The sequence below is a fragment of the Pezoporus occidentalis genome, unplaced genomic scaffold (assembly GCF_034315485.1).
Source record: "Pezoporus occidentalis ecotype Australia unplaced genomic scaffold, CSIRO_AGI_Poc_V1 ctg23, whole genome shotgun sequence".
NCBI classification, from domain to species: Eukaryota; Metazoa; Chordata; class Aves; order Psittaciformes; family Psittacidae; genus Pezoporus; species Pezoporus occidentalis.
In genome coordinates, this window is record NW_026914180.1 from 2,272,318 (window position 1) to 2,290,154 (window position 17,837).

Below are 17,837 nucleotides of genomic sequence, written 5' to 3' on the forward strand. Positions count from 1 at the left end.
TTGAGTGTAATGGGTGCTAACAACGTGCATGAATAAAACTGACACTTCAATCACAGATGCAACAACCTGCCAACCTCATTCTGTGTGCATGGTGTATACTCGCCAAGCCACCCTTTTATTCTTCTGCTGGCTACCTGGATGAAGCCTATTTTATACCAGCTTCTCCTGAAATGCCATCAAGTGAAGGGCAACTTGATGCAGGGCAGAAATGCACTATCTGACTTTGCTCATGCTCCAGTTTGGCTGTGTATGACATAGACAGCGCCCAAAAAGCATCAGTTAGCATTAACCCAAGCTAACAGCTGCAGTGCATTAACACACCCTCAGGGCTGAGGTTCTGAACTGGTGTTGTCTCACCTCTGCCTGATAAACATATATCCCCTAGCACTTTCATGGCACATTCACCACCCAATCCACCACAAAGCTGGTAATTCACTGCTGCATTTCCATGGTGGATTTTGTCTTCCTGGAGTCACAGGCATGCCAGGGTGTAGAGTCTGTAACCAAAGAAATTCTGACATCTTCAGAATTTTCCTGAAACATGAAATATAAGGCTGGAATTGCTTTTTTAGGATCAGCCCCAGGCTTTTTTTTCTTTCTTATTTTTTTTTGCCTGCTGTCCATGGAAATACTATTCACTCAGGAAAATTTTAAAGATATTTTATGAGAACATGAAGGTAGAAAGCACCATCAATTTCTAGGGTATCAGGCTATCCTGTAGGAAAAAATACATAACCATCATCATTGAATTAATGCATGATGCATGGAATTATGAAATACAAAGTGTAAGGTCATGCACTCAACCCTATTTAAGAATTTATGTTATGATCAAGTAGCTTACCAACACAAAATGTTTGAGAGGATAATAAAAGTATATGTATCAGTCACTGTGGACATCTACATCTGAGATAATTGCATGGAGAAGCCTTTGCAGTCAGATCTGGTTAATGGAATCCATGAAGTCATAAAATATCTTACCAAAAAAAGGCATCTAAAATGCATCAGATTAAATAGCCTCTAAAAGTACCCATTTCTGTCCCTGAAATCTTGGGAGGCAAATTTAGCTGTATATACCCCTATGTACATATCCCTTCGGCTGACTGAACCAGTATGATGTACCAGTGTATGGATACATTGCACCCATGAAAAAAATAAATGATATTCCAATAAATATTAGGAAAGGTAATTGCAGAAAGTATGAATGCTGTTGCATAGAGATCTGCAATACTAGATATGCAATATACCTCATTAATGACTGATGCTCAAGAAAGACTAAGTGCTACTGGAAAAGCACAGTATTGGAATATATCAGAATATGAAGATGATGAGGGGAACATAGAGCTAGGCATGGAAGGAGAATAATTGTGACAGGAGAATAGTAAGTGACAAGATATTGCTCATCCCAGAACAAAGGAATATTAATCACTGTGGGTATCTTTAGGCTGGCTTTGGAGAGGAAACTTCTGACAGCACAATGAGATTGTTCAGGAGGACTTTCCAGCAAGACTGACTAGCCCCAGATGACTAGTGTGTGAGATAGAACTTAGTAAGTTTGTGAAGGAAACAACCCATATTAGCAGGTGGCTTGACTTGGCTACCCAAGAGCACCTTCCAGTCACATTCTTGGAAAAATAGATGTTTGTCCCACCCTATATGTCCTTCCTACAAGTCAGTGTAACATGGTTCCTTGAAGAGATGTTCTGGGAAAATGCTGATAAACCTCCATCAAGTCAAAATCTGTGGATTCTTAAGCTAGTCAGATGCCAAGAAAATGTCATTAAGTCTCATTTACCACCATTTCTATCTTTACCAGCCAAAGTCTGTTGATAAAATGACATTACCACAGCTGTTCTGACAGAGACACGTCTGCAGTAAGGCAAGAAAGAAATCAAATTACGGAGAATGACAACTTCTTAGTATTTCCACCTCAACACGTTCTTCCCCAAGAGTCTATCTACCTACCAGTAGAAGGTTTTCATGAGCACCATCAGTGCAACATGGATGAAAATAAATGTCCTAGGAGGATAAGGGTTAGGGGAATGAAGAGCCATTTATCATAGATCTTGGCTTTAATAATGTGCAAGAGGGAGATTGGGGTTGGGAGAATTGTTCAAGTAGGAAAGAGAAGTGACTACAGGTATATATGAAGCTTAGTCTATAAGAAGAAATTCAAGCAATTTCCTGCCCTGAATCACTTTCCTAAGTGACAGACACTAGGTAACATAAGGAGTCATTGGGTCTCATGCGGCTTTTGAATGCTTACTAGCTATGTCTGTAACCCTGTAGTTAGGCAAGATCACTTTCTATGTGTGCCTGCAAATTTGTGTCTATCCAGATTGTTTTATTTCTTTTCTATTTGTTTTAACATTAAGAACAAAGGAAAGGCCTGTGATAAATGTTTCATTCTGATGACCTTTGTTTGCTTTTTTAAAATTTGTTTGCTAATGTTGCCTTTAGTTTGATGTTTGCAGTTAAGAAAACCGAACAAAAAACTCACAAAAGAAGTAGCTGTGATGTACAGTGTATAAACTTGTAAGATGGGGCTGCCGTTTGGATTGTCTGGTCTCCAGCACTGGGGCTTTGTTTCTACTTGAAAGCATTTCCTAGAATTAACTACTGAGTGTTACTACATGAGCACCATGTTCTCCAGTCTAGGAACATGAGAGGGGGTGTATGTGGCCACCTGTGTAGGAGAACCAGTAGCCCACCCTGTCGAAATCCATCAGCTGGGCAACTGTATGTGGGTTTCAAAGGCAAGGGACTACCCCAGCTGAAAGTTTGTGGTCAGTGCAGGCCTTGAAGAAGTTTAAGAATATTGAGGAAGATGATCTTACACATTTGTCCTCAGTGCCAGAAAATGTTCCTGGGCACATTCAATTAGGCACAATTCTATTAGGATAGAACTAGCCATGAAGTCCTGTCCCGCCCAATACTGATACATCTCTATCACTGCAGGTTTCCCAGCAGATCACAAGCAGGCTTGAAAGAAGCTTATGGTAATGTGTCAGATTTTCTCTTTGTTTAAGTGAAATAGACACAGAGAACTATCACTGTCCCTTGTGGTGAAATCATAAGCAAAATAGCTAGACATCTAACAGGCCTAGGTAAAAGTGGATTACAATTTTACATTTCAAGAGCTCAGGCAGCCAAATCATATTATGATGGTCAAAGAAGGTCTTCAAATGAGACATATTTCTGCCTGATATTTCTGCCTGACATGATGGGAATGTCACTGAGGAAAGCTAGAGCAAGACTCACAATTTTTAACAGACATGAGGCATTACATCAGGGGGTTTCAAGACCATGAGGCTTTACCAGGGTGACTAAGGGTTTCTTTATGCCAAAGGAATGAGGCCTAATTCATTAAGATTCCTTGTGTCAATAAACAAATTAAAAAGGAACACTGATGATGTATGACAGCATTTTTCCAGCTATCTTCTTACTTTCTTCACAAATTATGTACAAATCTAGAACTACCGAAGCCTTATTTTCATGGTTTTTACTGTCTGTCCCTAGAGAAATATACAACTCAAGAGTTGCAGCAAGACTTCCTGAATCAAGTAATTATTTTTGCATTTAATGACAAACATATTCTCATTCATGGAGGCCACTGAAGACATCATTCTGTGAATAAAAGTTAATCTCCTTGGAGGAAAATGTAGTATTTATATTGTATCTGATGATTAAGATAAACAAACGGGAATTATAAACTAATATGCACCTCCTAATTGAAAATACTAGGTTAAACTGCTTGCTGAAAATTAAAGCAAGTTTGGGAAGAATGTATTACAGTCCAAAGTTACAACATTTTAGGTTTTAGTTTTCTAGTCTTCAAACCACAGGAGAGGTCTGTGTCCTCAGGCTTTGTATATTGTACTTCTACCACCACTTGTACTCTCCTTGGGCTCACCATTTCCACTTCTTGCACAATGGAGGGAAGAGGTGATAAGATACAACTATACAAAGCTGGGGGAGAACAGCATTTAGCAAGGAAATGTGCATCCATGTGAGATTCAAAGAGAAGTTCAGGTTGTCACAGGCCTTGTGTGAGCACTGCCTTCCCTCTGTACCTTCATGTTCGTGTCCTGGATGCAGTTATTCACCTGATCTACTCTTTCAGCAGCTCCCAGCATTCTGGAAATATGCATTAGTGTTTTTGGTAACATCAGCTCAGAAGGCCATCAGGCACACAGGTGACAATAGGTATGTCAGTAACAGTCAGGACACGCAAAATCTGCAAAGTGGAGTTCATGTGGGGTGCCACTGGGGAGGAGGAGGACTCATCAGTAAGCTGCAGGAGCCATAATGACAGCTGGGGAATTCTGGGGATAGGGGCTGGAGAGTTAGAGGGTCTAGGAGAAGCCAGTGAGCTCAAAGGATCATTAGCAGTGGAAGTGTCATTTGAGTCTATTTCATCAATTTGGACACTTACATAAGGGAGGTGAATTTTCTTTCTTGAGTCACGTGCAGCTTTGCAGAAAAGCAGCCTGGAATACATGAATAAGCGCATTTGGGGACAGAGGCATGATATAGTCAAAACAACTGTCAGCATGTTACCATCCTTTTTGCTTCTTTTGATGTGTGCTTGTGGCTGGCAGCAGGTATATCCAGCATTTGAGTTTGGAGAACTCAAACTTCAGAGGAAAGTACCTAAACCTCAGCACATTTCCTGGCTTCTGCCTTCACGTTTTCCATGCCAGCTACTTCATAGCCCACTTTTCCAGGAGCAATTTTTTCTGTTTGTATTCCCCATTATCCACCCTCGCTTGAGCAGCATCTGGGAAGCAGAGCACCTAGGAAGTGGATGCTTTTAAGCAAATATCTGGCTATACCTACTTAAGTATTAAGCATCCTCAAGTATAATGAAAGGTCCACCAGAAACAGAAGCATGTAATGATCAAAAAGATAAATCCTGACACCAATGATCAATCAGTGCAGTTGCTACGGATGACTCCTAGCAGAGATGGAAAGCTTGCATTCTTCTATGGGTTACTTTGAAGACAAATCTTTTGCCTAAGACTCCATGCTTTAAAAATTTTGTGATTTAGGAGTTCCCACATAAATAACTATCTTTTTTTTTTATTGGGTAGATATATTCCACCCTTATGTGTAACACCAGATGCTGATACTAGAATGTCTGGGGAAATGAACCTTAGGATATTTATGATGGACCATCAAAGATTGCTGGGTTCCAGAAGTGCCACTGTATAGTAGATTAAGTAGACTCCATTCAAAGCTTGGAGATAAAGGGCTGCTTTGCCCTAGAGAGATGAGGGAAGTGTACCTGAGAACAGATGGGAGGAGAAACTACTTTCAAAACGAGCTCCTGAAAAGTAATCTGCTTCCTTCTGTCACTCCAGATTTATGAGTTTATGATTCCTGCCACAGGCTCAGTTATTTCTTCTGAAGAGTTGAATCTTGGCACTTAGTAACTAAATCTGAGCATGCATCATGTATTAGGGGACAAGTGTGTTCAGTTCCTTTTTTCACTGTACTATATGGTGTCAATGTTGAATATATCTACTAAAATCTGCCAGTATTTTTCCTGCAACATCCATCCACAGGATGGTAGATCTGTTTTTTAATACAAATAGCCAAAATCATAATAAAAGTTGGGGTACAGAAGAGGAGCAAGCTTTTGCTTCTAATGCAGCTCAAAGAAGGTTGAAAACGAAAACTGGACTATTTTTTCATCTGTGAAATAAGGAATTCCCCAAAGCAATAATCCAAAATGGATTCATTGGTGGGCTGTGACAGATTTTGGCATTTGGTGCAGAATTTCATCAGTATAATTATAAGTATTACTTCTTGATCTGTAAATGAGTCACTGTGATGTATCAGAGAGGAATAAAATCTGATAATAATGCTCGTGCTCTTTCGTAGGTATGTATATAAGGGAATATGAAACTATCTCCCATTAACCCGCATGGGTGTGAGACGACAGAAATATGGAGGAAGAATAATGCTAATAAATAAGTTCAATCAACCTGTCCCTTGGAAATCATCCTTACACCTTTTTTCTAATTGTGTTTCCAAGTCAGAGGTGCTTCTCTAAAAATATTGCTGAAGCATTGACTCCATTATATGAACTACTGGCAAAATGAAATATTTTTAATAGGATCCACCATATATATACATATATGTATATATATATGTACATATACATTTTTTATTTGTAAAGATGATACTAGTGGAATGTTTGTTGAGGTTTGCTTGTAGTCTGGGGGTTGAAGAGGTGCAAAGTTTTCAAAATAAAAGCTGCAGCCCTGTTAATACAGTAGGCATCAGTAGGGAAGATAACTGCTATTTTTTGTACTACATTTGTCCTTGGTTAGTAGTGTAAGTAGGGTTTTGTCAGTGGTTAAGTTCTTGCTAATAGCTGGGTAGTTATTAAAAATCTAGAGGACACTAAGTCAAATTTAATTGGACAAGAGTGTGCAAAGGTAGGAACAACTAAATGTGTCTCCTTTTATTAATGTCACTGTGCAAGTTGTCTGGATGTCATTGAAAGGGTAATGACAACAGAATTCCTCCTAGCATGTGTTCAGGGAAAGTTTTAATGTTAAAATTGACCAGGTGGTACAAATTTAATACATTATACATTACTCCTAAACATCTTAACTCTTTTGTTAAAAAAAAAACAAAACAACACAAAAAACAGTTAAAAATATTACCTTTCCCCACAAAAACCATCAGTGAGCACTGAATTTTAACAGTTGCCTCTAGGAATAGCTTGTTCAAAGGGATATGTGAAACAATCAGCTAACTATGACAGCCTTAACCTTCTTAGGAGGTGTATGATATTTAAAAGATACTGGAATTTATCTTTTCCATGTACAGTGCATATTCATATCTGTATTTCTCCAACTAACATGTATGTGGCAACATAGTCTCTGGCTTCCCAAGGAAGTATGCTGAAGAATATGTTTGGAAACTAAAACATAGTACACAGGATTAGATAACAATTTCCTGCTTTTATGGGTCTTACTGTAGAGTAAGAAGTTCCTGCAGTGAAAGGAGTCCTGCCTTTGGTCTCCTGTTGCCATCCCATGCTTCCTCCTATTCTGAAAAGTCAGCTTGTCTGAATCTTATTCTGTTACACTTCTCTAAATCCAGTAAAAGTACCTGCCATATTTGCTGAGGAGAATCTCTAAATATATTATTGCAAACAGTGCAGGGGAAAAGAGAATCAGAACTTATTTCTTCATACTTCTTAACACATTTCTGCAATTTACGTCTCTCCTGTTCTTTTTCCCTGTCTTTAGATTTCATGTGTTACCTTTTATTCTTTCTGTTTTGTTTGCATCATGCCTAGCTAGTCTTGTTTAAATTAGTTCTTATTTTTCTTCTACCTGAAATTTATTTTCTTTCCTTTTGTCCAGCTCTGGCCTTGATTATAGTAATTCCCTCTTTGATATTAACACATATCTCTGCTGTAGTCTTCCTAGTCTCATGCTTTGAGCAGATCTCCTCCTCTTTCAGCATTGCTTTGGCTTTCTGCCTTTCATGATATCTTCTGAAAGATCCATCCAATTGTGTGTTTTGACTTGGGGATTGGACTAGATGACCACCAGTTGATCCTTCCAAGGCTAATGATTCTGTGATTCTGTGACTTCACTCTTCCCAATGCACAAAAAAAATCCAAGTCTCTGCCCTGAAACCATCTGAAATTTTTGCAATTATTTCAATGCAAAGGGAGTTTTATTTTTTGACCAAGCCAATATTTTGTATAGAAGCTCTGCTTTCAGCAGGTAAGAGTCATATTTTCTCGCGAAGATAATACGTGCTGATATTAGAATTTGGATTGAAGTATACTTACATTTTCAATGCTGAATTTTCCAGGAGGTGAAAAGAGGTGCTTTCATTTGTCTTTGGGAATGGATGTTTTTCAAGAAGTTATACTCTCAGTTCGTCCCCTTTTGTCACTGCTGCCTTCTCCCTGCTATCAGTTCCATTCTCTTTGTGGTCCCTGTCATGTGTACTCATTTATTGCAACCGCACAACTAAAAGCATCCTCATGCTGCTTGTGCTACAAATTCTATTGTATGGGTATTTCTTCCAGGAGGATTTCCATGCCTCTTCTCCTCTCCTGTCATTCTCTTAACTTCCACTTTTAGATGTCATGCCATCCCATTTCTGGGAGGTTCAGCAAGTGCCAAATGCCTGCTGAAGTCTTTCTGCTTGAAAACACAGGCAGGTGGCTACATCTATAAACTGGTTAGGGCATGAACTCAAACATGAGTGTCCCTCCTTTGTCTTGGTTAGCACATTCCCTGGCCACCCTGTCCCAGCTGGTGGCTGGGTGTTCTGGGGACAGCAGCCACAAGCAGTCCTGCCCTGGGGGAAGATCGGGGAAGGGAGGTCAGCTGCTTACCCTCAGGGAGGAAGAACAGGCCTTGGCTCGTCTTTGTTTACTACTGCAGATGCAAGTTTCAGTTCACAAAATGGATTAGCTGCCTAGGTCTCAGTTCCTTTCTTCTCTCTAGGTGACTGGCAGTCTGATGTCCATAAGAATGCTCTGATGGACAGCCCACACCACTGACTTTCTCCTTTACTTCCCCAATTTTATGTCTGTCTTGCGTTAAAGGAGGTTGCTGGGATTTCAGCCAGGCACACAGAATGCAATGAATAAATAAAATAATTTTGAAATTTCTGCATCAGCAAACCCTCACACCCTATTTCTTTATGCTTTTGAGTTGAGGGTCTTCTCCAGCAGAGGTATGTGAAAGCTGCAAGCCCAGCCATGTGCTGTAAAGGCAGGAAATTTCATACCATGCAAAATTGCTAGTAGAAATCTACTTTGTAGCTTTCCTGAAATAAGCCTTCCTGGCTAGCAGACAGCTCTGACACTGTTCTGCCCTCCCAGCAATCTGCATTTGCAAAACAAAAAAACCAGAACCTCCTTAAACCTCTCAAATTCATTAAATAGGTATCCTTCTCACATTTCATTTAATAAGAAAGTGTGATTCTGTAATGGAACCCAAATTACATCAAACCTGGGAAATTGCTTAGAAAGTAACATTTTAATGGAAATGCATTTCCTTTTCCACGTTTAAAAAAAAAGGGGGGGGGGGAAGCACAAAGCTGATTATTAATTATTTATTGACTCTTGGATTTAATTTTCTAGTCTCTGGGCCTACCCTCATATTGATTTTGCTTTGCTGTAATATATTGGCTGCAGGGAAGGCATTATTTACTGCGCTCATTATCACTAGGGTATTTTTTTCTTCATTATTATGTTTCTAGGGTGGTTTATTTTTTTGTCCTTTTGGCTCTCTGTGGCTTACCTTTCCTGAGGTGTTTTCTGCCATGTGTGAATGGGAATTACCTCTTTCTCTCAATCTCCAGTCGTGACTGCCCAAGTCAGTGAGATGGCCTGTAGATGACTTAGTGCAAAACTTTGTGCAATCTTTGGACATGGCTAGGTGTTCCCCTCTCAGGGGAGGTGTGAGATCGGAATTCTTAAGAGATGACTTCAGGGATCCCATTCTGCCTTGTGTGGGCAGTGCCCCACGTATGAGCCTAGCCATGCACGGTTAGGTCTGGTGTGGCATCTGGGTAAAAAATACAGAGCTTAAACTTCCAAAATTAGGGCTTTTTTCTTGTGTCTAGTTGCTGTATAATAATTGGTAGAGCAACTGATGAGGTGATGTTTGCATATGAGTAGCAAAAATATTCCAGGGATAATACGGGTGTTTCTTACCTCACTCCTTTCAGGGAGCAGCAATAGCAAAGACTCACAAGTGTGTGCAGTCAGTCCAAGCCTGTGTTGTCTGTCCTGTTCTGTAATTGCCTTGACATGCTCATTGTCATGACAGCTAAACACTTTTCTTGACTTAGCACAAAGGTAATTGTTTCTTGGTTTGTAATCAATAAACTTTCCATAGTTTCCCTAATGCTTCTGGGGTATGTTGAGCCTTTAACATCACAAATGCAGCTGTCTTGGTGGGAGAGGTTTGCAACTGGACTTGTCTGACAACACGTTTTTTCTGTCTAGACAGTGGCTCAAGAAGTCCATGGCAACTCTGATGGAGCTCTTACTATGCTGGTGAATTAGTGTTGTTTTGATATCTGATTAAAAACCTGCGGGAACATGTTTGTTTTTGTGCTGTGGCTTTAGCAGTGGAAAGAATTTATTTGCCTCTACTCACCATCCCACCCTCCTTTCTCATATAGTACATGGAGAATAAGATTTTCAGATCAGGAAGCACTTGGTTTCCAGACCGTCATCTTCTGATAATTCTTACTTTCAAAAGAATACTGAAAGTTATCAGAAAAAAAAAAAAAACAAAACTATATTCAATTCAATAGTGTTTGACCAGCACTTGGTGTGGTATGGTTACTGTGTGCATTTATACCTATGTAGTGGGTAACAGATGAAAAAGACTTGACAACATGGGAAATCCATCAGGTTGTGATAAGAAGTGTCATAGGTTGCCTCAGATCTGTGTTTCAGAGTGACAAGGATGCAGGCCCTTCACTCTGCCTGGTTTCAGGGTCCTGCAGAGGCTGGGGGTGAGGAGAGACAAGACAATAGAGGCTGGTCCTTGTGAGATGGGAGCTGAGGAAGCACCATCCTCCCCTCCCAGTTCAGCATCCCTCTCTGAAGAGGCATTTTTATCATATGTTACAGCATGTCAAACTGGCAGCAAGAGCAATGTTGATGTGGAGCCCTTCACCTGCCTCCCCTTCTCAACAGGATGTACCTATGCCAAGTCCATGCCAGGTCTGACATCCCCTGGTGCTAGTGCAACTTTATAGCTCCACTGAAAGCAGGGAGCGATGAATGGCAGCTTAAAATGACCTAAAAAAAAAAATAATAATCTTATGTGACACAAAGGTGCTGTGAAGTGTAATTAATGGGCTTATTCCACCCTTCCATTACTCAGATTTACTCCTGTGTAAAGTGGTGAAAACAGCACCAAGAAATCTGTCCCATTAATTATGCATACCCCTTTAAACTCTGAAGTGAGAAAAAGAGTGACCATTCCCCTCTCCCATGCACACACCATCAAATATGGGTGAGCACAACTGCTATCCAGCATCACTTCTCTGCCTTGTACTGCTTAAAGACTGCAAGAGATGACTGAAACTGCAAGGAAATGTGGTGTCAATACCCAAAGTAGAGAACAGTGGGCAAAACTCCTAGCCTGATGGTAAATACCATGAAAAGACTAATGGAATGGAGGACACATTCATCTCACCTGGTTTCTAGAGTCTAGCATGAGAATAGCCACATCTGTATCCCCCACCTTAACTGTTCTTCACAGTTAATGGAGGGAAAAGGCATTTTTACTCCTTTTAATTTCTTCCATGCAGCTACCAATTTTAGGATGAGACGCATTAGGCTTAAACTCCTCTGGCCATATGGATTGGATCTTTACTGTAAGGGTTCATTACTGTAAAGTTCGTTCCTGTTAGGGTGGTGAGGCACTGGAATGAGTTACTCAGTGAAGCTGTGAATGCTCCATCCCTGGCGGTGTTCAAGTCCAGGTTGGACAGAGCCTTGGTTGACATAGTTTAGTGTGAGGTGTCCCTGCTCATAGCAGGGGGGTTGGAAACAGATGTTCTTAAGGTCCTTACCAACCCTAACTATTCTATGATTCTATCTAGCCTGTCTATAATGAGAACCCTAGCTGATCCTCTAAAGGAAGCATGAGTGCCAGCCATGCCCAAGGTTCTGCTTTTCAAGCACACTTTCTGCGACCCCTGTTTTGCACAGCCAGGGGAAATGCATGTGGTAGCTGTGAGGCTAGGAGGGAAATTAGGCCTTGTTCTCTTCTTTCTTAGGAAAAATGGAAATCATTCACATGAAATCAGTGAAGTTATAGCCACTTGTGTGTTTGCATATGCAATGATTATTTCTACCATATTGCTTCCATTTTTGGTTGCCTGTGGAGAACATCTGCTCTTGTCACCACCATAAAGTAGCTTAAGGATTTTACATGGGAAATAGGCTGAATTTGGTGTATTGTTTTCGTTGCATTTTCTTATATTTAAACAGACAAACCAATTATTTCACCAAATAGATTTACACAGAGTTGATAAGAAAAAGATCTTGTTGCAACAAGCTGGAACTATAGTGCCCTACAGACCTCTCATCCACAACTGCTAGCCTGCCTTGTAGGATCAAACACAGTCCACTTGCGAAGTTCTGTGGCTGCAAGGCAGGAAATCCATATCCCCATTTCTGTGTGTTTTCCTAGCTGATCTTGGGCAAGAAACACCAAGGAGATCAGTTCTGATCTGTCCTGTATTTTCTCCCACCTGCCCCTGGCAACAAGGACCTCATGAAATACTTGTGATAACATATTTGACAGCATTTTGACAGCAAGAAACTAAGATACCACAAGAATGGGATTATGAGATTGATTACAGGATAAAGAGAAACTGGGCTGGGAAGATATAAGCCTCTTATCCAAGCACAAATAGCTGAAATAATAAAAAAGATAATATAGAAAATAACTGATCACATAAATTGCTTTCTGCAGGAGTACTCTCTGTTAGTAAACTTTGTCCTGGGATGGGAATGTACAAAGGATTGGAAAATACACTTCCAACGAAAGGAATAATCCTTTAGTAGCAAAGAGATGGGCTAGATGACCTATTACTACAGGTCTCTGTCTTAATCTCACACTTCCTTGAAGCAGAATTTCCTTTATGAGCAGTTTTTCTTTGCAGCTTCATGCATTTTGCTACCATAAACAAACTAAAATACTTGGCACATATTGTACTGGGCTTGCTAGAAGTCCTCAAGGTCTCCAAAGAGAAAACTGTTCCTTTCCCATCTGTGCTAGCCAAGTAACAGTGGAGATGTCCTCTGCCATCAGGAAACAAACAGGAAGGAAGAATATCAGTTTCTTCCACTGGTCGGAGTGCCCAAAGAGCTTCATGCTGGGTTGTGTCTTACAGGCACTTCCAGAGAAGTGGGTTTGAAAAGGTTGAGATATATGGGTTCTGTTTTATCCACGCAAAAAAGAGAAGTATTAAATGAGTAGTTAACGATCCTGGCAGGTGCCTCATGGTGCTAGGCTTTCTGGCCTTTTCTATGCAGCTGAGTGACAGCAGTGATGGGAGTGAAACAGCTGGAGCTCTCTTCTAATCTGGTGAAGGCTAACTGGTTATGAAGTTTGGCCACCACTGTCTGGAGCATGGAGTGTGAGACTGACACCAAGAACGATTTTCTGGACACCAGGCTGGGTTTGACAAGTTGTAGATGATCCTTTTAGTTGTATGATTTAGTTTTAGGTTTTCTTTCAAGGAGCAGTGACTTGGACTTGATGATCCTTATGGGTTCCTTCCAACTTGAGTTATTCAAGTGATTCCGTGTTAGTTATTTGGCTTGCATTGGTAAGTGCCCTAACTTTAATCTAGCTGTGAAACACTAAACTCAAGCTAGCTCAGGCTTCAAAAGGCACGACCAGAGATGGTTCAGTTCTTCAGCATCTCCTGGGATGCCAGACTGTCTCCATTGTCTACAGACACCATAGGAAAACTCCTCCAGTTTAAGCACTACAGAGAGGTATCTGACATTAGGCTCAATTAATCTATCTTTTGTGCCTTATAATGGCACAGAGTCACTTCTTTGGAAAGACATGAAAAGTGAGAAAGCCTGTGAAAGTGTGCTATACTGTCATTAGCGTAAATGCCTAACTAACATCATTATGCTACATGAGTTGGGGTTCCCTGAGTGCATCTGTGATTTGATACCTAACCTCAAAGACCAAACAAATGACCTGCTCTCAACAGTCTGGCTGGTCAGTGTCACTGGAAAGGATTCTCTTTAAGGGGATCTATATGGATATAAAAATATGCCATTGCTTTTACAAACTGAATTAGTCTTTAGTTTTCTTTTACTTAAACTGTAAGAATTTTGTTAGCAACCAGGAAGACTGGATATTATTAGTAACCTTTTAAGGGAAATGCAGTGTGTCATGGGTTCTGGAAAAGGCAGTGTGTTGTGAAATGGGGGGAATAAGTAAACGTAACGTACTTACACATCAATTCACTGTACTTGAACACCCGGCAATGCAACTCTGAGGTTACCTGCTCATAAAGGAAGGAGGGAGTGATATTTGAAATTTATTTTTGGCTAAAAGCATGAAGTGCAAATAGCTCTCTGTGCAAAATGTCAGCTGCATTTCTGGGAAGCAAACAACACTGCCTTAATAATCCATGGTAAATAACAACACTAAGAATGTTACCACCTCTTATATACACCTGCAGGTGTATCTGGATAAACTTATGTAACTGTAGTTTGACATCCAAAATAAATACAGAAAACGAGGCATTTCAAACAAAGTATTATGTGAACTGCAGAATTAATGAAGTATAGGGTGAAATTCAGCTTCAGATGACAAAATTTGTGTGAAACATGAAGGTGTTCATGTATGGAAAAGATGTCTGAGCTACCACCAGAGTCTGCAGAGATCTAGGGCTTCACTCAGTTTTGGCTAGCACCACTGGAGATGCTGTAAGATATCTATCCTGGCCTCCATCTAAACACATATCATAGAATCATAGAATGGTTTGGGTTGGAAGGGACCTTCAAAGTTCATCCAGTTCCAACCCCCTGCCATGGGCAGGGACACCTTCCACTAGACCAGGTTGCTCCAAGCCCCATCCAACCTGGCCTTGAACACTTCCTGGGATGGGGCAGCCACAGCTTCTCTGGGCAACCTGTGCCAGGGCCTCACCACCCTCACAGGGAAGTGCTGCTTCCTAATATTCTGACAAAATCTCCCATAGTAGTGTGTCCTATTGGCCAGTTGCCCCAGGGTGACTTGGGCATGCTAGGGTCGGTAGGGACTAGATGACTGCATACAGGCAGATGCATGCAACCCTAACATGGTCACCTGTATTTGGTCAGGCTCTGTTGCCTACGTGACAAATTTCTTCTGACTGAAATGGATGCCCTGTTAGATCCTTAAGGTTTGATGTCTGAGTCTGGAGGCAGCTTACATCCTTGAAAAGTAATTCAGTTCCCTAAATGCTGCCATTCTGTTATCTGCTAAAGCACCCTGTCATGCCCTAAAGCTGGAGCTTTAGGAGGACACACATCTCCTGTAGGTCTGGTACAGATGTCTGATAACCTTAGACAGTGGACACCTATGTTGATGTAACAGAACTGAACAGATAAAGTTCAGAAGATTTTTTATTCTGTATTTCTTTATCCCGTCGCTTCCTCCAGCCCCTTCCCATGTCCTTAGGGATGCCACTGGGAAGGACACATATGCTGTGATTTGTTCCAAACTCTGTTGGCACTGGTGATCTGGGCAGTGTCTCCTCTCTATACATGTGCTTATTTTCAGGATACTTGTACCAACGTGGTTATCTCAAACATAGTTGAAAATGGCTAAAGTGATTCTGACAGTAACTCCTTCACTAATGGGCTCCCACCTGCTTGGCAGTATGTCCAGTACTCTAGTTTTCAACTACCTATCAGACAGCATCACTTGCAATACCTCCAAGTGGGATATGGAATGAAATATTGACTCATACCAGACTGCTGCAGTGATTAAGAGGAGACCCACACAAGCTGTCAGTGACACTCCAGTATGATGGACCAGCTAAGAAACAATTAGCTTTAATCTCGCTTTACTTCAGAACAGGGTAGTGCTCAGTGCAGCAATAGGTTATTCAGTAGTTCATAATAGACATGGGCATCTGCTGTGCTACAAACTGCTTTCATTTATAATCACAGTAATTGCAGAGAGTACTTTACAAAAGAGTACTGACAGGACCCTTTAAATGTAGTGTCACCAGAGTGATTAAGACCAGATTTTCAAAATTCCAGCTCATATATTCTGAATATTTTAAATAAGAGGGAGCAGCATGCAGGATGATAGCAAAAGCTGATGGTTATTTGGTAAGGCCCAGTTAAGTAATTTTTATACTGTTTATTTTGGTCTATCAGATTTTATGGATTTAAAATACTATCAGAAAGACAAAAGACAGGGGACTTGCAAGTGTTTCTAGTAGTATTAAGAGATCACAGAGTAAATATCTTCAGAAAGTCAATTTTATTGCTGGAATGGCAGAAGTGCTGTTGCACTGATTTCTCCCTTGCAGTGCCACAGAACTGACATCCACCCACCTTGTACAGGCAGCAGATGAGTTGATACCAGGGAATATGGTCCTAGTATATTTGGGGTAAATATATTTTAGCTGATACTGGTTTGAGTCACCTTTGCCCCATTCCTGTCATCCCAGGCATCTATGTCCAGTTAGAGCTTTTTGCCCTTGTCAATCCGGATAAAAGATGTAATTCATTCCTTCTCAGACCACGAGCAGGTGTAATGTCCTATACACAGCAACTGGTGATCAGTCTGCAAGATGTATTACTGGAAATAGCCTTCTAGAAGAAGCTGGGTTTATTTATTGGGTATAATTGGCAGGTAGTCAGGGGGGAAGAAGGTAAAAAGGGATTTAAATTGTCAAATATGTCACCCAAATGTATAGTTGTGTCTAATCTTACTGTGCACTACCAGCAAATGTACATAGTTCTGAAGTTACAGGAACAAGACCACCACTTAAAAGAGTATTTACACTATGTAGCTTTCAATTAAAATTGTATCCTATATTCTGTTTCTGAGCTTTATCTTGCCTGTGTTTTGGGGTGCTGGAGGAGAGAAGGGAATGTCAGAATGTGTTATTATCCATGCTGTGATTCTACACATGAAATTAGTGTGTTTGGAAATGTCTGCAGATCTCCATTTCTTACTGAAACCACCTATAATTAGAGGTTGTTCCACAAATGTTGGTGCTATTACAGTGGCACAGATGAGACAAGACTCAGACTGTCCTGCTTCCAAGAACAAACATTAAACCTTCACATTTAAGGGTCACTGATTTCCTTTTAACTTTGTTTCAGGTGCTCAACCTGTTTCTTGCCTTGCTGCTAAGCTCTTTCAGTGCTGACAACCTCTCGGCACCAGACGAGGATGGGGAGATGAACAACCTGCAGCTTGCTTTTGCTCGAATCAACAGGGGTCTTCAGTATGTGAAACACACGACATGGGATTTTTGCTGCAATGTCCTCCGGCACCCCAAGACAACAGCTGAAAAGAAGGCAATGATGATGCTTGCTGCCCAGAATGCAGGTGCCCTTAACAATTGTGTCAACAGTCACACAGCTGCTGAGCTTGGCAAAGACATGGAGAATCACAAAGAGAACCACGCGGAGGATGGAATGAATAAAAATGGGGAGAAGCATCTAGGAATTACAGACAATGATGATTTTATGACCAATCCTGACCTGTCCATTTGTGTTCCTATTGCTCTGGGAGAGTCAGACATTGAGGAGGAAGACGAGGAGCAGAGCACCTTTACGGAAATGGAGCAGGTAGGCAACTAAAATGTTTCCTAATTGCAGTTTGCTAAGATGGCCCTTGTTCCGACCCCTGGTCTGGATCCATGGCTTGTGATGCAAATGTCCTACGGCCTAATCCTGCCTTTGATATGTTGTTAACTTCAGAGGAAGTTACAGATGCATATCCAAGAGCAAAATCCAGTCTCCAACAAGAGACAATCCCTTTCTTTGTATGCTTTGTGCTTGTTTAGATTAGTTCTTCTAACCAAAGCAATTAAACCCTTCCTAACACAGGAGACTGCTTTTTTTTTTTTTGTTTATTTGTTTCAGCTAAATCATGGGAATGTTACAGAACAAATTTTAGGTCCACTGACTACGACATGGAATTTTCTTAGTGTGCAAAACTGGGTAATGGCTTGGCTTGATTTGTGCAGCAAGAATTGAGGGCCAGGTAGTTCTCTTAAAAGTTCAGAGAGCCTGAAGTTAATATGACTTTGTATATATTCACACAGGAAAAATAGTTATT

The 17,837-nt window shown here is 40.7% G+C and overlaps 1 protein-coding gene across 4 annotated transcripts in view; it reads left to right on the forward strand.

Annotated features, from left to right (window-relative positions):
• LOC134165051 (sodium channel protein type 5 subunit alpha-like) overlaps positions 1 to 17,837 on the forward strand; it is a 213,711-nt gene that overhangs the window by 123,421 nt on the left and 72,453 nt on the right. For all 4 annotated transcript variants that reach the window (XM_062621392.1, XM_062621393.1, XM_062621394.1 and 1 more), the window contains one exon: positions 16,874 to 17,344. In XM_062621392.1, coding sequence (XP_062477376.1) covers positions 16,874 to 17,344 — 471 coding nt within the window. The remainder of the gene's footprint in view (positions 1 to 16,873; positions 17,345 to 17,837) is intronic.